The sequence below is a fragment of the Sander lucioperca genome, chromosome 4 (assembly GCF_008315115.2).
Source record: "Sander lucioperca isolate FBNREF2018 chromosome 4, SLUC_FBN_1.2, whole genome shotgun sequence".
Taxonomy (NCBI): Eukaryota; Metazoa; Chordata; class Actinopteri; order Perciformes; family Percidae; genus Sander; species Sander lucioperca.
In genome coordinates this window covers 44,227,205-44,253,689 of record NC_050176.1, presented here as the reverse complement: position 1 = coordinate 44,253,689, position 26,485 = coordinate 44,227,205, and the positions used below count along the sequence as shown (strand labels likewise).

Below are 26,485 nucleotides of genomic sequence, written 5' to 3'. Positions count from 1 at the left end.
AACCATTGGCACACAGAACAAAGAAAACAAAATATTTCAGGATAAAAGCATTCAAAAAGAAATCCAAGACCATTATATTGCTACCTTTAAACAAAAGGAGGGAAAAAGAAGGTGAATTAAGCGGCAGATTCATCAGTTGAACACAATGCAAAAAACATCAAAGAGTTCATAAACAAATTACACGCAGCCAATCAAGAGCGCATCACATCACCAGAAGTGAGCAAAACTAGCCAATCAGCAAGCATCAGATGCAGCAAGAGACCAATCAAAAAAGGTTGGCAGCCCTCCCAATCCAATAAATATCTTACAGAAAAAGTAGGGAGGGGAGGGAGAGAGAACGACAGAGAAAAGACAGAAATATGGAGGGATGCAGGAGGAGGAGCCAGTCCACATGAAAAGACACAGAAAAACACATACATGATGTGGAGAAGAGACAGAGAGTGAACAATCCATCCAAATGTGCAATTCTTCTAATGAACAAACAGAAACCACAAGATGCAATACACACACATACAAAAAGACATCTGACTGTTTGCCTATATTGGATCTAACTGTACAGGAGCAACAATGGAGAAATGATAAATAGAGCAAGAACGAATACACAGAGAGAGAGAGAGAGAGAGAGAGAGAGAGAGAGAGAGAGAGAGAGAGAGAGAGAGAGAGAAAGAAAGACAGAGAAGATGGGGGGATGCAAATATCATTCCTCAAAAAAATCAAATCAAACCATGGTTGTGAAACACTGCCAGGCATTCCAGATCAGTGTCGCACACCAGAGAGACCTCGAAGCACACAACCACCAACACACACACCATCCAGAACCAAACTGATCAAAAGTAAAACAAGGATACCTCTTTACAGAAATCAGAAAAAAGAAAAGTTGCCGTTACTTAATCAGTGGCACAATGTTTTAACTTTGCTTTGCTGGGGTCTATAAATTAATTCATGGCAGCTTTTTTTCTTATTTTCTTTCTTAAAATAGTTCAAATGCTAAAAGTGTTCATATTACATATGAAAAGTAGACTTGCTTTGAAGAATAAGAATAAGCTTGCATCCTTTTTGGGGTGCACACTACTGATCCACATATATATATGTATATCTTTAATTTGAATGTTGAGTCAAAAAAGCCATACCTCTACTGTCTGCAGTCTACAAAGTGGCACAGAAAGTGATCATCAAGTACTACAGTACACCATGATATACAGACAACTATTATCCTCTCTCCGGTAAAGCTAACATAGCACTCATGCTTCAGCATGCTGTCCCACTAAAGGTGCAAAAATGCAGCTATTGGCTGACACATGACACAGAGAGATGACATAGTACTATATGGCGTCATACAGATGACGAGAAAGAGAGTAAACCATGCAGGATACAGCTCTGGAATTAAATGCTGAATGCAGTTAGAGAGGTGATTGGAATGAATGCATAAGAAGTGGTAGTCATAGTCGTTGCACTTGCAGATAGATGCAGTACATTCAGTTATACAAGTGGCCTTTATAATGCCATGCGATCAATGGCTAATCTCATAATCGTTTCATTCACCACCTCCCCAATCAATCACAGGATTAGCCAATCAGGTTCTGTCAATCAATCAAGCTCCCCTTAGTAAAGGAGTCCTTCATTTGGATGTTGGTTGCATTTTATTTTAAGTTTTGACAGTTGGGGTGGGGGGAGGGGTCATTCAAAGATGATGCCATGTGTACACAACTTACCGTTGCCAGGGAAACGGCGTGAGGACACGCGAGCAGTTACCGTGGAGACTGACAACAACAACAACATACAAAAATCATCAGGGAAGTAGAGAAAATATATGTAAGAAAGAAATGATGAACCAAATAAAATTAAATAAAAACATAAACAAAACGAGGTAATGAAAAGCAACCCCCACCATGTGGTAGAGAGGAAGTGATGTAACAGGTCACGTGTCAACAGTCACCTACAAGTATCAGCCATTTGACAACTATCTAGCCTTTACTGGTTAAAATCCACTACAAACACAGATCATAAAAGTTGATAAAGGAGCAAACAAATGGAAACAGAAAATTGTCAGAAATTAAAATCTACCTTGGGAGGGAAACTATCTGTTATTACTGCCCAGATTATATTCAAATATCTGACAAACTAATCACTCAAACAAACATGATCTCATTCTTCAATGTTTATGCTACCTGACTACATTACAGGACAGGGAAATGGACAGAGATATGGGGGAGGGATGGACAGCAGAAATGCAGGTGCATATGGGGACACACAAACAGAGAGACAGACAGACAGACAGACTGGCCTGGTGAAAAAGAGTGGAGAAAGAGATGGAGGAGAACCAATAAATAAAAAAAAGAAAAAAAGAAAAGAGAGGGAACGACAGCTAGCTATTGCATTCTCTTCACATGTTCATTCTCTCTCCGCCCTCCATATTTTTATTCTTGCACACCCCCACACAGAGACAGAGAAGAGTGCAAGACATTCAAGACCATGCAGAGGAGCTTTAGTAGCAAGTTAAAATAAAAAAGAAAGCGTGATTTGAAAATCAAGAGCCAGACCAAATGGCGAAAGCATGGTGTATCTGATCTCCAAGGCCATTTGCAACTGAAATCCGAGTTCATGCTGACAAAAAAAAGATGTCACAAAATGCACTTCCATATGATCTGGTGTTCTTTTCAGGAGTGCTGGTTACAAGTGTGTGTGTAAACAAAAATAGATTTTTTTTTTAACCATTCATCTCGCACGTCTGAAATTAAACAAACAGTCAGCTTTGTTGAAGCATCAGAAATGACACCACATCATGGCAGTCTCATTCCCAAAAAACTCCCCATCATGCATTTCAAACACAAAAACTGCTACCCAGAGTCACCCGTGTAGTATTAACTGAGAGTGAAAAACTCCATGGCAATATCTGACCTTATGATCAATCCATGCAACATACAGTACCCTGTTACAGACACCAGCAAGCACTTTTTTTCAGAGAAAAAATAACTGAGAGGCTATTAACTGCCCTTCCAGTCATTAACAACCATAAACCAAAAATGGCCACCCATCATGATCATGGAAAAAAGGAATGATGGTGATGGAAAAGGTGCAGGAAAACCAAAAACAGAAAAGATCCTACATGCTGTGACAAGCAAATATAGTCAGCGACTGTGTCGTAGTGACGTCTTATCGGCCATGCCTGTTGTGTAGCCACTCCACCCAGCATGCTTTGCAAACCACACAGCTTTAAGATCAAGGTGCAATGGACAGCCCACAACATCAACAACAACAACAACAACAGCATAAACATCGACAGGAAGTGCCATCAAAATAGACGTCTGTGCGCGTGGCACCACTGCACCATGCTGTAGTGAAGCCAGAGAGGTTAGAGTTGAACACATACAGCCACCCGGAAACCTTCTCTGGGGCAGAAACGACCAGAACAAACTCATTGTCGGACATGGAGGGGAAACAGAGGAGAAAATGGTCGCCATTTCAAAAAAAGGCGAGGGTGGTGAGTTACCTCAATTTTACGTCCTTCCACCAGCGTACCGTGAAGCTTCTCTCTGGCCCTCTCTGCATCTGCACTTGTCTCAAATGTTACAAAACCGAAGCCCTGCAAGCAAAGGAGACGAGGAATTTGGAAAAAGAAAAGTAGGTAGAGAGCGACAAAATAGATGGTAAGCTTTTGCTGAGCTCATTGTTAACACATTTTTAAATGAACACATTTTTAAATTACACATTCCAACTTCCTACCTTGGATCCCCTCTCATTGAAAATGATCTCGACGTCAAGGATTTTGCCATATTGCTAAAAGATAAAAAGTAGAAGAAGATGAAGAGGCTGAACAAGCATGTCTAGTACTGCATCTTGCCACTGGGTGTCAGCACTGTTCAACCATGATGAGCTGGCACCCAGCCAGCTTTGCCAGTCTTTTCTTCCATCATATCTTCCTTGCCTCTGCTTATTTCTCTGCACCACATTTTAGAGACATTTCTCTTACAAAAAAAGCAGAGCATAAAGGCCCAGATTGTTACATCTGGCTTTAAATAATCTTTCTACAAGATGACATTCAAGTAGAGGTTTTGATTTTTAGTCAAATAGTACAAAAACGGATTCCTTTTAGCTAAAAACAGATATGACAGAGCCTTACTGTAATTTAACATCCCGCTTGAGGACAGGACATAAACAGTAAAAAAGAAATCTGAGAACACAGTCCTGATGCCAATGGATTGGTCCCTAGAGTCATTATTTTTACTCACTGCATGCTTTAAATACCAATCTATTTTTCCAGGTTATTGTTATTTGATGATGAATAATGGAAAAGGGGGAATGTTGTGGTCTACATACCCCAAACATCTGCCGTAGGTCGGGATCTCGGAAGCGGAAGGGGATGTTGGACACGTGAAGGCGTTTGGGGGTCCCCTTGGCGTCTGAATCATCCCCGATGCTCCCTCCACCACCTACTCCTCCTGAGCCAACAACTGACTGACCGTCAATCTGAGAGGAGCCATCTGACTGCTGGGACAGACAGACAGGGAAGAAAGGACGGAAGAAGGTAGAGTTTATTGTTTACACAGTAGTAGTTGTAGGCCTGCAACAAAACAATTATATGCCATCTATTAATCTGCCCGTTATTTTCTAGATTCATTGATTAATCTTTTTGTCAGAAAATTGTGAAAAATGCCCACACCATTTCACAGAACCCAAAGTAACGTCTTTAAAGTGCTCCTTTTGTCCAACCAACAGTCGATAACCCATAGATATTAAATTTAAGACAATATAAAAAAACAGAGAAAAACTTGCATTTAAGAAGCTGAATATTTGAATATTAACCTGATTTAACTTTATTATAAAGAGAGGTGTTTATGGTATTTAGCCTACCCTCAATTATATAAATGGGGTGGACGAAACAATAGAAACACCGGTCAGTAAAACCCAATACGGTTCCACAGCACCCCAAACTACTAGCTTCCAAAATGACAATACAGTTAAATCAACCCCTCTAAGAACAGTTTCTATAAAATCGGAACTTTGCAACCATGAGGATGGCAGCATTTATAACAGTACTGTTGTATTAGTTTTAGCTATAGGTGTATTTAATAAACTGGCAACTGAATCTAAATACAGTAATCCGTCTGTAGTGTGGACAGAAGATTGAGCTCGAGCAACAGAGAAGCAGTTGTAAAAATATAACCTATTACTACAACTAGTAGTAATATGTTTTAGTTTCTGGGCAAATTTACACTCTCCCTCATCACTCATTTACATCCCCTATTGTGTCTCTCTCCACCTCTGCTACATCTGCTGAAGCCTCTCTAAGCTAACACATATTCCTCCACACTCTTGGAGCCCTCTCAAGGCAAAGACATGATGTAGGCTGCACACAGAGGAAGAGTCACTCACTTGGCCACTGAGACTGTTGGCAACATTGGCAGCGCTGTTCGCTGCTCCACCAGCTTCCACAGGGCCCTGGACGGCCCCCGCTGCATACAGGCTGCCCCCATAATCCAGTGCCAGGCCATTCTGGGGGGGTGGCGGTGGAGGTGGAGGGAATGCGGAGAAAGGTGGAGGTACGAGTCCCTCCTGACCGCCAGCACTATCCTGAGAGCCCTGTTGAAAAAAGAGTGAGGAAGGAGTGAAAGGTAAAGTAGCCGGCTGGCTAACTTCCACGGTATCTTTTACTGAGAGCATCACCCGACCACACAGAGACCACTTTACTGAGAGCTTCAGTCTAAAAGTCATACAAGCTTGTGTGTGTGTGTGTAAATGCGTGCATGTTTCCACACCTCCCACCGATTAAATATTCACTGCAGTCACATCTATTATTGAGGGTCAGATGCCTCCATACTCAGTGTTGTACAATGGTGAGTGTCTAACGCCTGCACACACACTGACAAACGCCTCTGCACACAAACCACCTTTGACATGCAAACACCCACTCACCTAAACACTCACACAGAGACCAACTATTAGTATTGGTACATTATTACCCCAAGAAAAGAAAATGGTACCGACATTCAAGCACGCAGAAGAAACACACACACACACACACACACACACACCCTAAATGGTAATAGTTAGAGAGCGGAGGGAGGGCGACAGCAGGGACAGGAGAGAACAGGGGGGATGGGACGATAAAAGGTGATGAGTGATAGAAGAAGCATGGCCCTGCCTCTGATCCATAGCTGCAAAAGATAAACCAACCATCACAGTAAGACAACGGCTGTGAAATAAGTTTAACATGCAAATAGAGGGAGGTTATATTAGCGGATAGAATATGAAAAAAAAACATATGGCTAAACAATGGCTGCTTTATCAGGCAGCCTCTTCTTGTTCTTTTTCTGTCTTCTTAATCTCCTTGTTCTTGTTCGTCTTCCCATTCGCCTCCTACTTCTAATCATTACTTCCATTATTATTAGCAGTAGTAGTTATAGTCGTAGCACTAGAACCAGGCAGTAATGATAATAATTCATTAGTAAAAGTAATATTCTGTGTCTTTTTCACTAAAGAGACTCCATGCTTAGACATCTGCTTGGCTATATTGACTGTGTGTGTGTGTGTGTGTGTGTGTGTGTGTGTGTGTGTGTGTGTGTGTGTGTTTGTGTGTGTGTGTTTGTGTGTGTTTGTGTGTGTGGCAGGCTGCAGTAATGCCCATCTGAGTTGCACAATAGATCTCTGTCCCTTTGGGAGTGTTAAAAGTCTGTGTGTGTGTGTGTGTGTGTGTGTGTGTGTGTGTGTGTGTGTGTGTGTGTGTGTGTGTGTGTGTGTGTGTGTGTGTGTGTGTGTGTGTGTGTGTGTGTGTGTGTGTGTGCGCCATCTGTCTCCCAGCTTTTGACCTTTCTCAGCGTCACACCTGTGACACGGTAGCCGGGTCCCTTGATTCAGTGACAAACCGGGGGGAGCACACGGTCGACACGGATCACATCGATATTGTGACATGAGAGCGGCTATGGCAGAGTCAACAGTGAGAAGGAAATGTTGTCTTGTAAATAACACAGGTACATACAAGTAAATACAACTGGACTTTATGTATTATATTGAATATTTACAAGAGTCGAAATAAGTAAACGTTACAGAAATAAGCTTTTTACAGCTACAGAGGCCAGACATATTATATAACATCTCAACACTGGGACGAGTACATGTGCGATAAACAAATTATTTCTTTGCTTTGAGAGTTCAACCATATGTGCTGAATCTCACATTTTTGTTTAAATTAAAAGAAAATTCCTTGTGCCATCAGAAACTAATTTACATGGTGTCTATTTTTTTGCCTATGTTAGAGCAAGGAAACAGTATCAGATGATTTTAACTCCACCTTTAATGACTGCAGCACTGGTCTGATTTCAGCAGGGTAATCACAACCAGCAATCCTGCTTTCTCTCTCCCTCCTCTCCCCTCGCTGATAGCATACAGTAAATATGTGTTCATCATTAATCTGCCCAGCCATCCTCCTCAATGCACACATCCTCCTCCATACCTAAACTGCTTCTCCTGCCAGGTGAAGAGTCTCCGGCCCAGCCAGAATAGAAACCATGTTCTCCATCTTCAGTGCTGAGCACTTGGGCCATACAGCCGCCAGATAACTGACAAGTCCAAGTTTAACTTCATTCACATTTTGAAATAGCAGCTGTGTCCCCTCCTCTAAAACCTGCAGCTGTATGAACTTCTTCCAGTCTTGTCCACAAGCATCCGAATTAAGACTTTGATAAGTGATAACATCACTCAAATGCTTTCCTTCCTGCCCTGTCTTTCTGCCCTGTGAATGTTTTTATTATATATAATATTAATATGTAAGTAAATATACATCTGGGTCTACAAAATCTTAGTCTCTTCCCAACTTCATTTAATGGCACTGTATTTAATAGATACTGATATCAAGGTATCTCCATCCTTTTAATGTCTTTTCTGTTAACAGATATAATTCTAAGCTCTAATTAATGAACAAACGCTTAACAATAGGCACAAATAAATATAATATGTTTATATGTGAAGAACTTTCTCTCTGTAACAGTGTTACATCACTGGTGGTAATAATATGAACATGAGTTGAAATTTTCTGATGAGACATCCTGAAATCATTATATTTGAGAGAGAGAGAGACATGAAGAGGAGAGATGAGGAACATTAGTCAGTTAAGAACTGCAGGAGACAAAATACATTCTGTGCTAATAAATGATGCAGTGGTTGGCTTCGCCTTGCATCAGCCTATCCTAGATTAACTGGGTAAAAATGATAGCGGGTGGAGCAAATCATTCTGGGTCCCCAGGTAAGAGCTCACCTGGACGACAAACAGAAACTAGAAGGGAAACTAGACCTGCTCCTGTGTCGTGTGAGAAAGGGAAAGTTGATCACTCAGGTTGGGTCAAGTGGTGAAATGGAAAAAGTAGAAAGGTAGAAAAAAGAAAAAAAAAAAAGGTTTTACCTCATTGATGCAAAATGTTGGCCAACAGCGTATTATGGAAATACAAAACCTTTTAGCTGGGCAATATATCGATATTATATCAATATTGTGATATGACACTAGATATCATTTTAGATTTTTAACATCGTAATATGACATACGTGTTGTCTTTCTGGTTTTAAACGCTGCATTACAGTAAAGTGATGTAATTTTCTGAACTTACCAGACCATTCTAGCAGTTCTATTATTTGCCTTTACCCACTTATTTTATATTTCATGTCATTTTATATATATATATATATATATATATATATATATATATATATATATATATATGTATGTGTGTGTGTGTGTGAATATTTTGTGAAAGCACCATCTATCATCCCTACAATGTGTCGCGATATCGAGGTATTTGGTCAAAAATATCATATTTGATTTTCTTCATATCGCCCAGCCCAACTTTTAGCCACACTAGCAGCTCTACGGATGACTATGTCTGTCTGTCCACCACTTTGGTGCAGATTGGAATATCTATACTATAACTATAACTATTAGATGAATTGTGATGGTTATATAACTATAACTATTAGATGAATTGTGATGGCATTTGGTACTGTAATATTGGGATTCATGTCCCCTTCAGGATAAATTGTAGCAACTTTAGTCTAGCAAATTTTGGCACACTAACAGGCTAAAGCCAGATGGTGAACTTTCTACCTGCTAAACATTAGCATGTTAGCATTGTCACTGTGAGCATTTTAGCATGCTGATGTTAATTGTTGTGTGTGTGTGTGTGTGTGTGTGTGTGTGTGTGTGTACTGGCCCCTTGAGTACAGCCTCACAGAAGCACCAGCATGACTATAGATGCTTAGTCTGGTTTAAAATCTAAAGCTATCTAGTGTATTATGTGTGCTTCTGGCTGCAAAATAAAGGCCTTCCATTGGACAATGACCCTGGAAAATGAACAATAAGCAAAAATAGAGGAAGGAAAACATTTGAGGAAACTTTAATCAGGGATCCCCCTGCCATAATGGTTGGTGCAAAGAATATTGTTGGCTACGAAACAAATGGAGACCAACAACATTCTACCGTTTGTAAGATTTGTTGGGAAAACTACCCTTCTCTGCATAAAAACGTGCATCACAGCCCGTGTTGTCATTCTCGAGTCCCAACATTGATGACTCATGATTGAACTCACTCATTTACTGATGAGTCAGTCTGGGATTTGACAAGTTGTGATGCAACTATATGATAGTGACTTGAATTTTTAATTTTGCACACTTAGGACTTGAGGTTTTGATATCTTGGCTGCAAACTATATATTATTTCCAGTCTATCATGAAATCCTCCTCACTGTTGTTGTTGCTCATGCACAGAAACAGACTACAGCCTAGCAGGGGAATGGACAACCCCGGCTGTTGCTGCTCCTTCTGCCAGACCAAAATAGAAGCAGGAATACGAGCCAAAAACAACCTTGTCTATTTGTGTTCGACGATTGGCCTTTTCAAAGGAGATCCATTTTAGTCGCATCTCAAAAGCCCTCTCTCTACCTGATACACTGTGTCAACAGCCCGGTATCTGCAAAAATAGTGTGTGACTGCCTGCGTGCTGCTTGTTTTTTCCGCTCTCTCAAACCGTCAAGTTATGGGCCTTTTGCCGACTGCGAGTGGCCTTTGTGCTCCACATCAGGATAAAAGCAGCTGTAGAATAAATGCACATAGATGGCAGGATAAGAGGAGGGACACAAAGACAAAGAGGAAGGGCATTCCTGTCAATGTGAAAAAAAGTGGTGCCCTGTAACTATAAGCTGTGCATTTGTGCCAGCACTCAGGTTTATGTACATTTTGTTATCAGCATATGTGCGTTTGCTTTGTTTCATATATGCTTCCGCTCCCCTGGCATTGTGGCATTAAGGGTTGTGTAAGTGTATGTGTTGGCCAGCCAAAGTTAGTGACTCAGAGCGGTAGCTGTAGCTGGCTTACTTTCAGGTCAGTTAGCAGCAGCAAGTGTGTCTTAGGAGGCACGCTAAAATGTGCTCGTCTGCAGCAGTCTAACTAGAGAGGAGAGGAGAGGAGAGGAGAGGAGAATGGCTAAGAGCTAACTAGGGCAACACTGGGTCATTTCACATGAATAATGACATTTCAGTATCTTACTTTCTTGGGCCTCCAGCCATTAGTCTGTAGCCTGATTCAACAAAACTGACGCTGGAAAATGTGATTCATGCTGTTAGCAGCAGCTCACATTTTGGCTCAATAATCATATTAAATTGGGAAGTTGTGTTCAGCTCAGATCTTGGCTTCTGACTCCGTGCCGATGCTACCCGAGCTGCAAACAGCTGGAGAAACGTTTACGGCATGTCTGTGGCATACCGATGAGCCAGGAGACACCCTTTTGTTAAATTATTCCATCCCACATCAACCCCTCCTCCTCCTCTTCCTCCATCACTGTCCCCCCCTACTCTTCTTCTTGTGCGCTCCTCTTGCTGCTGTTCTCCCTTTCCTCCCACTCTCTCTGCTGTGCGCTTTGCGTTTTTACGCTTCATTAAATCCAGACGGGACCCTTGCATACGTCCCACCCCCACGTATGTCAATCAAGCTCATTTGCTTCATAGCAACAACATATCAGCGATGCCTGGGCTCCTCCTCCCACACTCTTCTCTGACTCCTTATAGGGTAACATGTCTGCTTGTCAAACAAACCCCTCCCAACACACCCCCACCTTATTCCTTGTATAGTTTAATGGACGACTCCCCTTCTTCACACACCATTTCTGGGAGACCCTCTTTCAACATGCATGTGCGCAGGGACACACACATGACTGGCCCTGTCATCCCTCCACAAGCTGTGTCAATGGGCCGCTGGGCTCCACTGCAGCATTTTATAAAAGGTAAACACTCCAATACAAAAGATGATGACATTATTTGTCCACATTTATTCCTCATTAAAAGCCACACGCCACCCCAAACAAACACAAGTGCAGGTGAACACACAAACATGCAGACGGACGTTTACCCAACATGAACGCGCCTCTTTCAATACATTAGATATGACTATACCAAACAAGTTAGTCTTGTTTAGAGCTCAAGTAGGGCTCTGTAATAATGAGCACCTATCTGGTTATCAAGTGTAGCTTAAAAATGTACACCCACCCGTAGGACGGTGTTGTCACTGTCAACCACACCATCCAAAGAGTCAGTGAGGGCAGCCCCTATCCATTTCAAAGGCAGGTTCTTTTGAAATCCCCGCGGACGCCTCGCAGCGAGTGCTTTTAGAGCCATTAGAGATTCAAATAGCTTTTTTTATTTGCATAATCGTTACAGCAACTACAGGTTTTATAACCATCTCTCTCTCTTTTTTTTTTTTTTTAGAAGCATAGTGCAAAAGGTGTTTACCTCACGTGGCTCTCCCGTCAACATTTTCCTCACTCTTCGAACCTTTTAACAATCCGTACAAAATGAATGACTCATGCAAGTTGCCAAGGCAACAGAGCTCATTGGGATCATTTGCCCAACATCATTGTTATCCCTGCAAAGAATCAATAACAAGATTTGTGGGTGAGGAGGTTGTATGAGGGGGGGTTGAAACCTCATGACCCGTTTACAGTTTATGAAAGCATGGCAGTGTGTGTGGTTCTGCAGCAGGTAGGCGTCTCTCCCTGGCCTTAGGCCACACGCTTAGGTGGGGCTTGAGAAAATATTTTAGTCTTTTGCAACCGATCTGCTACTCCAACTCTCTTGCAGCAAGAGACAAAAATATTAGCATACACTGTAGAAGAGCTAAAAAATGACATCAGAAGGCATCTCTGAACACTTATACACACACACATAACTGCAAAGTCAGCTCTACCGTCTGAAATTGCGTCACAGAGAAAAGTAGCTCTCTCCAGTTGACCTTTCAACTCCTCTCATTTGTCCATCTCTGCATAATTTTAGCTTCCTTGGCAACTACCAGAGGGTGTCCCATCAACTTAAAGTGCTCATATTATGCTCATTTTCAGGTTCATAATTGTATTTAGAGGTTATATCAGAATAGGTTTACATGGTTTAATTTTCAAAAAACACTATATTTTTGTTGTACTGCACATTGCTGCAGCTCCTCTTTTCACCCTGTGTGTTGAGCTCTCTGTTTTAGCCACAGAGTGAGGTATCACACTTCTATTCCATCTTTGTTGGAGTCGCACATGCGCAGTAGCTAGGTAAGGACTGCCAGCTAGTCAGAAGCAGAGAATGAGGGAGTGCCATGCTAGCAGCTAGGCGAGCATTATAACGTGTTACAAAGTGATGCACGTTCGTCACGGAAGTAAAGGCTGGACTACAATAGAGCTGTTTGGGGCAGTTTGTGAACAGTTTTTTTTTGTTGGAGATGGTAAGTACCTTTGGGGTGGATTTTGGGCTTTTTCACTTTGTAAACCTATAACGTGCACAAAAAAGATATATAACACAATAAAGGAAAGGAGAAAAAGCCAAAAAGCATAATATGAGCACTTTAAAAATCAATTTTTTATTCTCCTGCTCCCATTCTCTTACTCTTATCCCAACCCATCCCCCTCTTCCAGGGGCTCTTAGAGGAAAACATTGAGATAACAGCTGCCAGGGCCTCAGGGAGAGCAAGAGGAGGGAGAAAAGAGGTCAAACAGTAAAGAGAGCAGGAATCCAAGGTACGGCTGAGAGAGAAGCACATACGCAAGCAAAGGCAGGAAGAAACGCACACAGAGCCGGACTCACACCAAATTAAATGTAATGATATAACGAGACACTTCACGCACCAACTTTGCAGCCCACTGTGTGCTTCAGCTTCTGTGCGTTTGTGAAATGTGTGACACAGAAATTACAGTGAGGTGGTGTTGTTAGCTGAATAGAAGAGATGCAGAAGAGAGGAGGAAAAAAAGAAAGAGACAACTGTTCTGGGAACACCTGTCCCTTTCGCTCACAGGGCTTGATCGATGTACAGAGACAGCTGCAGAGGCAATAAACAATAAAGACTTTTTTTTTTTTTTTTTTTTTTTTTTACATACCTCTCCCTCCCCCTATTCCTTCACTGTTTCCACTCAGACATGTCTAAAGAGTTTACCGCAGAAACAGTATACTGCTACATCCAGCAGAACAGACTAACATGCTGTACTGTATGTATCTTCTGAGCATACATAATACATGGCAGAGCACAGTTTCTGGCAGTGGCAGCTCTTGATGTTCAGATTGTGTGTGCTCTTAGCTCTGGGCAGGAGAACAGATGCCACAACAACGACGTACAATAATACATCGCCGCTAGTGCATTGCACCATAGCAAAACATAATTGTAGCGATACAATCTCCAAGCCTGTATCATGCTGTCATCTACACCTACTACGCTATTTTCAGTGTTTATATCTCCCATAGCAACTGGATGCGGAGTCCTAACAAGAGTCTGAAATGCCATGACTGGACCACTCTAGTAAAGGGGGTCAAGAAGAGTCCTCATCTGTTAGTAGTTATTTTACATATCATGACTCAATGATAGTGCTGCCCGCTCTGATGCCGTTCCATGTACAGTGGAGCCTGAGCTTCAGCAAAGACACACAGCAGACGGGCACACAGAGGAGGATATGAAAAAGATAGAGATAAACACTCACCGACAACACGGAAGGATAGTACAGTCCCATCATCGTATTCTGTGCAACAACTCAAACTGTCGTTGCTCCTCTCTCTCCTTTCCTCTTCTCACGCTGCCTCGCTTTCCTCTCCGAGCCTGTGTCACCTCACCAGCACAGTCTCTCTTGTCTGTCTCACAGATTCAAAATCTCCCTCTCTCTGCCCCCGCTCGCTCTGTCTGCCATGCCATTCCCCCCCTCCTCTTCCTCCTCCTCTGCTGGCCTCTGTCCCTGTCACTCTACCTCGCTTGCTTTCTTTATTTTCCTTTCCCCTCTCTCTCTCTCTGTCTCCCACTCACTCTTTTCTTTCCCTCTCCCACTCGCTTCTTACTTTCCCTCTACCCCCAGCCTTCTGTTTTGCTGCTGTGCCCTTGCCTGCTCATCTCTTCTGTCTCTTCTCCAGTCCTCCTCCTCTCTCACCCAGATAGCCTGACGCCTCCCCCTCCTACTTCTCTGCCTCTGTCACACCTGCATACTTTCCCCTCCCCTCTGCTTCCCTCTCATGTCGCAGTCCCTCCCCTCTCTCTCTTCTTCTGTTCTCTTTCTCCATGTAGGTGAGTTAACTGGGGCTGCTGGCACCACTGGGAGAGGAAGTGAAGACTCTCTCTCTCTCTCTCTCCAGATTGTTACATAAATGCTGACAATTTACATGTTTGTCTCATGTTTGAATGAGCGCCCACATTGTTCTGTAAAAGTCACGACTACACTCTGACTAGGTCAAACCTAGAACTGTTTCATAACACTTCCAACACAGCTCAAGTCTGAATACAGTCACATTAAATCACTTTATTTTTATATATATATATATATATATATATATATATATATATATATTTTTTTTTTATTTATTTATCTATTTATTTATTTAAAAAAGCCCCCCAAAACATTACTTTAACAGACAGAGAAAGACAGGAAAGTTTCATATTCCATGTTTGAATAGGGCTTGTCCCTCTCTTGACACATCAGGCCTCTGCTGCTCTCCAGGCTCTTCCTTTCAGGAGTCTTTGATCACATTATTCTCACACTGCTGTTGACAGTTTAGCACCTCAGTGTTGTGGGACCTGCCGAGCATTGTTTTTCTTCCTTCTCTGCCTTTCCCCCCCCCCTCCTGGTCAGAGGCCGGTTCACACTTCCCAGTCCCTCAAGTAGCCCTTGACTATGGTTGGGCATCGTTTGGATTTTACCAATTCTGATTCCAATTCCGATTCTTCCTTTCGATTCCGATTCTTTGAGGGGTGGAGTTGAAATGGGTCACATTTCCATAAGAGGAAAGGTGGTTTGCAGTTTTACAGGGCTTTTTCAATGTAAAATAAAGCCACACTAGAGCGCTGCTTACTGTGCTCCAAGGCTGCAACACAACAAGCACCTGGCCGCTTCAGAAACCAAAACTTGCGCATATTAAATTGGGAAGCGATGATCGGATTTGAAACCAAATCCTCTAAACGACTGCAAACGATTCCAATAAAGAAACAATTCTACTGGAATCGTAATTTTTTTAACGATTCCAAGTAGGAATCGGTTCTCGATGCCCAATCCTTGACTGACATCTTTACGTCCCAACAAGAGATTGCTCAACAGCACTTGTTATTCTTCAAACATTATAATGAGCAAGGAAACGGTTCAAAGCAGTATCATCTACGGTGCACAAAAAATGGCTAATTGGCTTGCGCAATATCCGCTAAACGGCACAACAGACTGCCAGGAAAAGAAATCTTTCATACTGAAGCAAATAAGAGCGCACAAGTCAAACCTTAAGACAGATAAAGTGCAGATAAGCAGCCAGAGGTTGTTGGGCATCACAGAGAGCGAGGGATAAGGGGATTATGGGCAGAGCATGAGAGGATGAGTGGATGATCTACGGATTAACCACATAGACTGAACAGTCTAATAACACAATCAGCAGGCTAATACAAAGACGAGTAAACAGATTGTAGCAACACACACACACACACACACACACACACACACACACTTAAATGGGTGTATTAGTGCTTGTTTGAGGAGAAAAGAACAATTCTTCATTTGTAATGCCGCAAACAGAAAAAAATAAATGTGATTTAAAAAGGTCAAAGATGATTAATAATATTGCTGATTGTTGAGAATAGAAAGAAAACTAGTGGGAGGGTGAGACTGGAAGAGTGAAAGGTGTGGAGGCACGTCTTCTACACAACTGATCATTTTTAATCTACACCCCCACCTTGTGGTTTAGAGAGCTTCACTGAGCCATAATAATGCCTTTTGAATATAGAAAAAGAAATATCAGAAGATAGGATGGTGGAATATTATAAAACATTGAGCATATTTGAGATGAAATTATGTCCTTACCTGACTATGAGACGGGTAGCCATGGTAACCAAGGGTCAAAGGGTCGTTGTTCTGTAAGAGAAGAGAGCAAATGTTTGGATACATGGTCAGTTATTTGCAAAGCAAAAAGACACTTGATTATTAATTATTTATTCTTTCACACTTTTCATTTAACTTTACAGTTCTGTGGCGTTACTGACTCTTAATCAAATTAACTCGCCCGGTGAGACACTCCTGCTACATCTCCTCAAGAGTTTTCCACTCAGCGGATCTTTTGTCTGCTTGTAAAGACGTGATAAAGGGGGCGAGAGAGATCATGCGAGTAGGAGATGAAAGACGGGCAGAATGAACGAGCTCTCAACGCAGCTCTTAAATCATAAATAGGTCAGGGGTGTCAGCGAGGATGAAGCCCGTTGGTGTGAAATTGCATCATGAGCACTGATGCAATCTCCAACACATTCCTCTCAATGTTCTGGCTGCTGTGTAAAGCAAAGACAGATACATCAAACATCTGGTGAGTAATTACAGTTTAACAAGACGCATTAGGATAACCTCATTTTGTTTGGAGCCAAATATTAAACAGAAATCAAGTCCCCATTCTGGAAAATAGTTTGTAACTCACTTTATTTGTACTCATAACACTGTGTTCCAGCTTTTATGCTAATGTATTCCAATTGAGAGGGAGCTTTACGCAGCAATTACAACATGCTTTGAAGTGGAAAAACAGATTTGCCTGTCTCTGGCTTCATATCACTAGATTAGAAGAAAACTCTGAAACTCAGCTCCAGACCCCCCCCCCACCCCACCCCAACCCCACCCCACCCCATGATCTTCGATTCTTCAGGAACCAGTGTCCCTCATCTGCTCTGTCCCCAGGGGGAACACTTTGCTCTGCGCACTTCACAGCTTTAGTTCACTTGATTAAAACTGTAGCCATCTAACTTTGTACCCCATGGGGCTTTTCAGCTAAAGCTAAGCACAACGTTCCCAAATGGTCGGGGAGGGACAGGGGGATCATCTTCGTGATGGAAAATTGCAGTGTGTGCGAGTCTATCTCAGAGCCAAAAATGTACTTAGTGAACTGGCTTTGGGAGACAGAAGCTCTAAATAATGAATCACCTCTTAGAGGCTTGAATAACATGAATAAAGTATAAACCTTATTTTACAGCGAAGCCAAACTCTAAACACAACGCACTGCAGGTATGGAGTAGAGGAGGATCAAAACAACACCAAAAAAAGAGGAGACAAAAAGAGACTTATGAGGCAGTATGCTACGTCAAAGTGAAAGGGGAACACATATGGGAATTCATATTACAAGAGGCTGAGGGAGGAACCAGAGCTGGAAATGGACAGCAAAGGAAAAAAATGAAAAGAGCTGGAGGGAGCAAAGGCAATGACTCACACTTAGGCAGAGTCATGTGCTTAATTTCCTTAAGGAACTGGGAGGAATGAGAGATGGAGGGCTGCATGGTGGCTGCTCAAGTCGAGTATTTATCAGTCTCACTCTCAACACCAGTCACTAGCACAGTACATGAGAAGCAAGAAGATTTTGTATTGGTGATGACAAATGAAGTACATCTGATTCTGGGGGTGGGGATGGTGGTTTTTGGTTGGGGTGACTAAAACAAGAGAAAAGAGTGCAGAGGAATACCGCGTGAGCAATCAGGAGAAAGTAACAAAATGACTTGAAGTCAACAGACGGCGAAGAGGGGAGGAGGGGGAGGAAAGGCAAGCTTGGGGGGATGTAGGGAACAGGGCTGACCCTGTGATAATAAAATCTGAAAACAACTGAGGGAGGAGAAGCTCAGTTACCTCCAACTTTATCCTCCATTCCATCTTTTCACAAGCAGACAGTAATGCCTTTTACGCATGAACCCTACGACTCCTCTCCAAAAACTACAGGTGGTGGTATGGTTCTGTGTGTGTGATTGTTTTGTGAGTGTGTGTGATTTCTAATTTAGTCACAAGACTCGTGTCTATTCCCATCGTGCCTTGGGACTGCTGCTCTTCTGAAGAGGAGTGGAAGAGGAACTACATTTCACTGCTCTGAGAGTCATCCTACCTAACTGCAAAGCAGGGCACTCCATACACTCAGGAGGATGTGAATCCATTTCATCCACAGAGCACTTATGTGCTAAGCCTCCAAACAGTTGGCCAGATGATCTGAAGTTTATTTTCCCTCAATGTACTTCACATCCCTCTGACTTTCCACAGTAAACCTACGCATGCTTTTTCAGGGGGATGTTGGCTGCAGGCAAAATTTTGGATACCGACTCAACGGTTGTGGCATAATAATAATCATCATCATATAGTGGTATTGGCTAGAGAATCACATGCAACATAATCAAACTGTTGTCCACTGCGTTGATCTGTTGTTATTTTTATCCCCCAATTTATTTCAGATCTGATTGGAGAAGATTATTATTTGCATGTAATTATTTACTGCACAACATAATTGCCTATTATGATTGCTTCACTGCAACATCATTCCACTGAAACTAGAGCCTGATACTGGACTTCTGGGATCATGTTAATGCCCTTTTTTGGCAAAAACATTTGGCTGCTGTTTTTTTTTTTTTAGCAGGGATTTATTAAATTTGATGAGCACCGGGCACAGAAAGTACCTGGTCAAACTATGTAATAATTAAGAGATTTCTACATAATCTTAAGCACTTTTATGTAAATTATGTGTACAGCTGCTGCTAATAAATTATTATCGATCTGAAGAGTATTTTGTTTTTATTAATCAATTCATCATTTAGCCTAAGAAATGTCAGAAAGTGGTAAAAATGTTGATAATAATATGCCTGAGGCCAAGGTGATGACTTTCCTACTTTATAATACTATTTAATATCATCATTTATTTTTTTATGTCTGATTAACAGCTACTGCTTACTAAAAAAAACAGCAACTCTTCACAGCTAATTTTTGCTTAAAAATATTTAAACAATTAGTACCAACACAGTTTAAGATTAGTTTAATTATTTTAGTTCTAATAATGTTCTTTTTTTTTTTTTTTTATTACAATTACTACCGTATTTACACAGAATGCTGATACACTGTTGTCATATACAGTATACTGATATGTCAGTCAGTAATATCCACCCCAAATATCATTTTATGTCTAACTGTAAAATAGAAGATAATCAGAGCACAGATTTTTGCCAAAACACAAATTAATTCTGACCCTGAAGCATAACTTCAAATATATAATAAATGTGTTGCAAACAGCATCTAAATCAACACCAGAATAACTGTAGGGGTAACAAATCACTTAACTGCAATTGATATGTGAGGATAACTACACTTTAAGGACACAAAAACTGCCCCAGGGCATAGCAGGCTTATCCCTCAAACATAATTCAGTCAACAGACAGATCTACTGGCAATTTATCACAGAAAAACAAGGCCCCAAAAACTATTCTCAACTCGCAGAAAGAGTTCATTTTGCTTGCTGACATTTTCTTTCTATTACAGTGCCGGGACTGAGATGAAAGTACAGAGGGGTGATCCACCTACATTAATGTCAGAATCAAGTCATTTGTCCTCGGCACTGTCACCCTGGGCAAGACCTTATTAGGTTAGAGAGAGCCCCGGTTCCTACGCAGAGTGACAACAAAACATGAGCCACTCAGCAGCACGCCGGACGGATATTGAAGCAGACAACCTCCTCTCAACATTTCCCAAAATCTGACTGGAGATGCAGGGTGTTGTTATGAATTCCTTGTCATCCAGAAAAATGCAGGACTTCCCCAATGCAGCACTGGAATGCAAAATATACTTTAGATGTGTGGTTCTTTTTATTGGGAGCACTCTAGCTGGTGGTCTGTGCAGCAGATAACTTAATATTTATTTAAAATCCATCTTATTGGATGAGCACAGTGTCAGCGGCAGGAGGTCAGCAGCTAATTTCTTTGCGCAGACGTGAACATTTGAACTCATGCTGTTGAATGCACTCAGTGAGCTTTCTTCGCACACGTTAGCTGAGCATTCAGTCACGTACTGCATGCTGCACTGATTTATATATGCATTGCTGCTCTGCTAAAACTTTGCAGATTTAACTCGACAGAGGATTTTCACCCCCTCACTGTGATGACATCATGCCCTAATGAGAAAAACAGAAGTGTCAATGACCAAATGGTAAAGATCCCATTATTGGGCCACAGTGGTACAAATGGTTTGCTCTTTACCACAACCACGCCCCATTGTGTTGGCTTCAGTTACAGGTCTGAGTTCAACTCCTGCCGTGATGCAATAAATTACTCTTTTTTTTAATTTTTAGTACTTGTCTTATTAGATCTTAGTGCTGCATTCGACACTATTGACCATACCATCCTCTTACAGAGACTGGAACATTTAGTTGGCATTAAAGGAATCGCACTAAGCTGGTTTAAGTCCTATTTTTCTGAGCGATCCCAATTTGTTAATATTAACGATAAACCATCCAAATACGCTAAAGTTAGCCATGGCGTTCCTCAAGGCTCAGTGCTTGGACCAATTCTATTCTCTTTATATATGCTTCCTCTAGGCAATATTATTAGGAAACACTCAATTAACTTTCACTGTTACGCAGACGACACCCAATTATATCTGTCAATCAAGCCAGACGAAAGCGGTCAGTTAGCTAAACTTCAAGCGTGCATTAAAGATATAAAATCCTGGATGACCCACAATTTTCTGATGTTGAACTCAAACAAAACGGAAGTTATTGTGCTGGGACCCAAGCACCACCGAACTTCATTATCTAAATATATAGCTACCCTAGATGGTATTGCCCTGGCCTCCAGCACTACTGTCAGAAATCTAGGAGTCATTTTTGACCAGGATCTATCCTTTAACGCCCACTTAAAACAAACCTCAAGAACAGCCTTTTTCCATCTTCGTAACATTGCCAAAATCAGGAACATCCTGTCTCAAAACGATGCTGAAAAACTAGTCCATGCATTCGTAACTTCCCGGCTGGACTACTGTAATTCTTTACTATCAGGCTGCTCAAATAAGTCCCTCAAGACCCTCCAGCTGATCCAGAATGCTGCAGCACGTGTTCTGACAAGAACTAACAAAAGAGATCACATTTCTCCTGTATTAGCTTCTCTGCATTGGCTTCCTGTAAAATCCAGGATTGAATTTAAAATCCTTCTCCTGACCTACAAAGCACTAAATGGTCAAGCACCATCATACATAGAAGAGCTTTTAGTACCTTATTGTCCCACTAGAGCACTGCGCTCCCAGAACTCAGAGCTACTTGTGGTTCCTAGAGTCTCTAAAAGTAGAATCGGAGCCAGAGCCTTCAGCTACCAGGCTCCTCTCCTGTGGAACCAGCTCCCAACTTGGGTTCGGGGGGCTGACACCGTCGCCACATTTAAGAATAAACTGAAAACCATCATCTTTGATAAAGCTTATAGTTAGGGAGTGAGGAGTTGCAGCATAGTAGAGTAGAGTAGAGGGAGGCAGGAAGTACAAGCCCGTTCCGGCAGGGGAGAGTACGAGCCCGGTCCAGGGCCCCTCTCTTTAGCCTGCCTCTCTTAGTTATGCTATTATAACTCTAGACTGCTGTGGGAAGCTCCTTCCAAGGACACAATGAGCCGCTCCCTCTTCTCTCTTTTCACTTGTCTCCTTTTGTGTGCATCTTAGTCCCAGAAATGCCTGTTACTAACCTAGCTCTGGGGAGATTTCTCCCCGGAGTCCCTTTGCTTCTTCTTCACCCAGAACATCGCCTTGGAATTGGGTGGCACCTACACCGGGGTCCTGGGTGCAGCTGACGCTATGGACTTACTACACCCTGCTACGCTCTGCGTTTCCCCGCAGTGTCCGACTGCGTCCTGCCGCGTCCAACTGCGTCCACCCAGGCTGCTGTGCCACACTACACCCCGTAACGCCCTGCTGTGCCCTACTATGACATGAACTACTATGACTACCATTGTGATCACTGCTTCACTATCTTTATTATGACTATTATTGCCACCATTCACCACTCCCCCAACTGGTGCCGTCAGACACCGCCTACCAAGAGTCTGGGTCTGTCCGAGGTTTCTTCCTAACAAAAAAAGGGAGTTTTTCCTTGCCACTGTCGCAATAGCTACTGCTAATGCTTGCTCTTGAGGCAACCACTGTAATAGTTGGGGCTTCGTAAAGTACAGAGTTTGGTCTAGACCTACTCTATCTGTAAAGTGTCTCGAGATATCTCTTGTTATGATTTGATACTATAAATAAAATTGAATTGAAATTGAATTGAATTTAATAACCTATAAAAGGATGGAGGAAGGGAGACATGGTGATTTATGAGCCAGGATACTGTTTGCTGTAATATTTTCCATCCTTTACCCTCCTCTGAAGATTAACTTTACAGAAGTGCTTGTGTGCATTTTTATAGAAGTTTCTTTGAAAGCCAAGTGCTCTGATTTAAAAAAAATTTTAAAAAAATTTAAAAAAAGTAGGAAAATAGAATGTTACTCAACCCAATTTGCTTGTGGAATATTGATGGTGTCACCAGGTTGGGGGAATAAAAATGTGTCAGTGTTTTACTGTATATGCACACACTGGTATATTTTAAAACCTCAAGGCTGAGCTTACAAACTGACAGCCAGTATAGCTTTTAAAGCCGTGAAACAGAAATGTGGGGTTGCAACTGACAAGTATTTTCATTATAAATATATCATCTTGATTAATCATTTACTCTATACAATGTCCAACACAGTTTCTTAAAGTCCAAGGTGACATCTTTTGATTAATCATCAATAAAACACTAATAAACAGTGAAAAATGCCATTCACCATTTCAATAAAACAGGAAATATTTATATATGAGAGGCTGGAAACAGCAATTTTTGGGCATTTTCCCTTGGTAAATAAGTTACGTTTAATTAGTCAATTATAAAAATAATTCTCATCTGGATCATACGTCTGTGCGTGTGTGTTGTACAAACCCTCTGCCTAGACCTCAGGATCAGCGTGATTATAATGCCCCCTCCAGTATGAGATGTGATCCCATTAGCTAGAAACAAAGCCTCTTTACTGCTATTGATAGGGCAAATCTGCTGCTGCACCAACTGAGAGGGAGGGAGGGCTCTCTCTCACTTTCATTTCCGGACTGTCCAGCCAGCTCACGTTCAATACATTTTAGGGGCTGAAGTTATTGATCTGTGCTTTTCTCTCCCACACACAAACACACACTCTTCCGCTCACATCTGTTTTTAAGTGCATTACGTTCCTAAGTCTGTCTGTCAGCACTATCAGACAGCATGATGATGTAAAGCCAGCCATTTAGTTTTTCCAACAGGAGTAAACAGGCCACTTCACCTCCATTACTGGCATTTTCAATGCCGGAGAAATAGCTTTCTGTTTTCTAATGGAGTGTTTCACCCTACATAATAAACCATAATGATGTCCAGAGCATCCTCCTGTCCTCCTGTGAGCTCTTTTAAGAAATATTTGACAATTTTAGGTCACTGAGGGGGGGGGGGGGAAACTGCAAATTGATTTTACCGACATTGAAAGAAAATAGATTAAAATAGGTCAATCACATTTGCTAATTCAAGCACAGAATGTGAGGCCAAACACTGCAGCAATGATGTTTATAAAAGCAGAGGTCTGAGCATCAAGGTAATTAGATTGGTTAGATTTGGGCTGATTGCCCCCTAATAAAACTGGAAGCCTTTGTTTACCTCAAATACCCCCTTCTGGCAGCTCTCCCTCCTCAAAGATCACACAAGCAAACACTGACATCAATTTCCATTCTAACCCAAATGTTATCCATAACATTATGTCACATGGCAGAAGGCTTTTTTGCATAATAAAAGGTCAAGTTTGTTTACATTCCCCACCCTCAGTTGAGACTCTGCCTGGGCTTTACTGATATTCATAAAACAGAAGATGCTATTTGGGGAGTTTTGAGGCTACATGATGTCTGTTGCAATGTAACAACCCAGTGGATTAAATTACACAAATTGGACTATTGCAATTCCTCCTTAAACCTAAGGTAAATGCCTGAGCTGCAATATAGAAGCTACACTGTTATATTGTAGCTAAACAGCCCACTGAACACCATGGGTTACACGCTTACTATTGTAACCCCTTGTAAAACTGAATTAGTAGCATGTAGAGTCATTTAGATACAGCTGTGAAATGTGGTGGTATGTCCTGCAGTGCTGGAAGCAGTCTACGGTGGGCCTTTCTGCTGCAGCTAAAACAGCAACTGTGACTTCGACTTGTGAACAGATCACAAACGCAACCACAACATAGGCTAACAATTGAGTATTTATAAGATAAATGCACTTAATAGAATATTATCAAATATCACCGTGCACCAAAACACCAAGAGATCCTTGCACCACGCTTGTGTTTAACCCGAAAAGTCGTGCCTGCATTACTGAATTTGAACAAGAGTGCCCTTCTCACCTGACCAACCTCGCCGATCCCCCCTGAGCCGTCGATCCGGGGACGCTTGCACTCCGCCCCGGTCGAGTCCACAAGAGCAGCCGTGGTCTGTCCGTCAGGCTCCGGGTCTCCGCGTTTCATGCCCCGGACAACCGCAGGAGCGCCGCCCGCGTTGGGATGCACCCCGGCCATGGTGTCCAGCTCTCTATCCCGGTCCATGAGACCCCGGGACACAGGCAGCATGATGGATGCAACGTCGGTCGACATTAACATTTAAAAATCTTGTGTTGTCCCCTGTCTTGAGCTAAACTGGGGGGGGGGGATGGACTACTTGTGCACCTTTGTGCTTAAAGCCAGCCTGTGGACGATTTCCCTCTGCAGTTAAAATTGTCTTTTAATGCTGCAAAGGCTATACTGTATGTTCTACTGGGCCTTTGTATGACCCCCCTGAAGAGTAATGTATAGGCTATGGAAATGTTTGCCTCTCTGGTTCAAGAAATGCAATCTAATCACCGCGTTAGTTTTAAAAACAAATAGGCCTAAACGCTGCTTTTACTTTAGGCTACTACAAAACACAGCCCAATTAAAAAACGTCCCCTAAAATACAAGCAGGTTTGTCGGGTTAATTTCTATGTAGCCCGTTTGCTGACCGTGTATTTATTTACTGCAGGGCTGCCTTAGAGGCCTACGTTATTTCAGATCATAACAAACCAATTAAATAAACACCGATCAAAACAATGGCTCCTGAGCATAACCTACCGCACAATTTCCATTTGCCCTCGCTTTTTTCTCTACGAGGAGCCGTCTGTCTTTTTTAAGAGCACATCAACATCCTACCGAAACCTCAAGACGAAAACCCCCTCAACATGTCTTCCCTGTCGCCTTTTTCCTCCCTATCTATTAGCCACAGACTTGTACCACAGAGCAGAGGTTCACTGAAAGTCAATCCGCGTCAGGAGCTCTCTCTTCCCCCCATGTTAGTCTGCGTTAAAAGAAAAGACGATTTCTCAACCAAAAGAACGGACGGCCAGAGGTGCTGCGGTGTTTCCTTCCCCCTCGCTCTCTTTCGCCTATAATTTTCTTTCCTCTCTCCGTTTTCCCGGTGTGATCTTGTAGCGTGTGTTACAAAAAGGAAACTGTCCTCCCTCCCTCCTCCTACTCTCTTGGTGTAGTCATTCCCCTCCTCCTATCTTCCGCTCTCTCTTTGAACGCTGAGCCAGGCAGCCATGCAGCCTGTAAAATACACGCAGTGTGCCGCAGTGCTTCCATACATTTCACCGAGGGGAGGTGTGTGTAGTGTGTATGTGTGCGAGAGGAGTCAAATGGCTCGAGAAAGACCATAATGCTCTTACAGTGCATACCCAAACCTTTAAATCAAGTGTTCATTTCGCGCTTTACATAGGCTACTGGTGCACAATTTAATTTGTTAGCCCAGTTTTTTTTTTAAATATTGATGAATGGTGGTCACATTTCATGGCAGAATAGCAGTAGAGAGGGTGGGATTATCAATTCCAGCTCTACAAAATTGCATTCCTAACTCATTACACAACACAGGCCAAGGTCTTCACACTAGCCCAGCTGTGAGTCATGCAGCATGGAGTACCTTATGTTCCTTTGGCATTTTTATTGCTTGGATGACACCCAGTGGTCAAAGGCTACCGTGAAAGGCAAATACTTCAAAGGCAATTTGCTGTAGCAAATTATAACACAAGCAAAAGCTGATTTCAAATTACTCCATTTGACGTGCAGGGCTTTAAATGAGTGAGCTCCCCACTACATGTCCCATCTTGTGATGTACCTACACACC

The 26,485-nt window shown here is 42.2% G+C and overlaps 1 protein-coding gene across 9 annotated transcripts in view; it reads right to left on the bottom strand.

Annotated features, from left to right (window-relative positions):
• The window catches only part of rbfox2 (RNA binding fox-1 homolog 2), a 44,384-nt gene that overhangs the window by 9,241 nt on the left and 8,658 nt on the right, over positions 1–26,485 (bottom strand). For 2 of the 9 annotated variants that reach the window (XR_004102659.2, XM_031285703.2), the window contains exons 1-6: positions 24,700–25,948; positions 16,325–16,375; positions 5,374–5,580; positions 4,318–4,488; positions 3,724–3,777; positions 3,491–3,583 (exon numbers count right to left, since the gene is read on the bottom strand). Coding sequence is in view for 7 of the 9 variants with exons in the window: in XM_031285703.2 (XP_031141563.1) it covers positions 3,491–3,583; positions 3,724–3,777; positions 4,318–4,488; positions 5,374–5,580; positions 16,325–16,375; positions 24,700–24,951 (828 nt within the window). In the remaining 2 variants the exon portion in view is untranslated. Of the gene's footprint in view, positions 1–3,490; positions 3,584–3,723; positions 3,778–4,317; positions 4,489–5,373; positions 5,581–13,981; positions 14,425–14,600; positions 14,630–16,324; positions 16,376–24,699; positions 25,950–26,485 lie in introns of those variants that run through there. The other 7 variants (XR_004897046.1, XM_036000255.1, XM_031285702.2 and 4 more) reach the window with 7 other exon arrangements.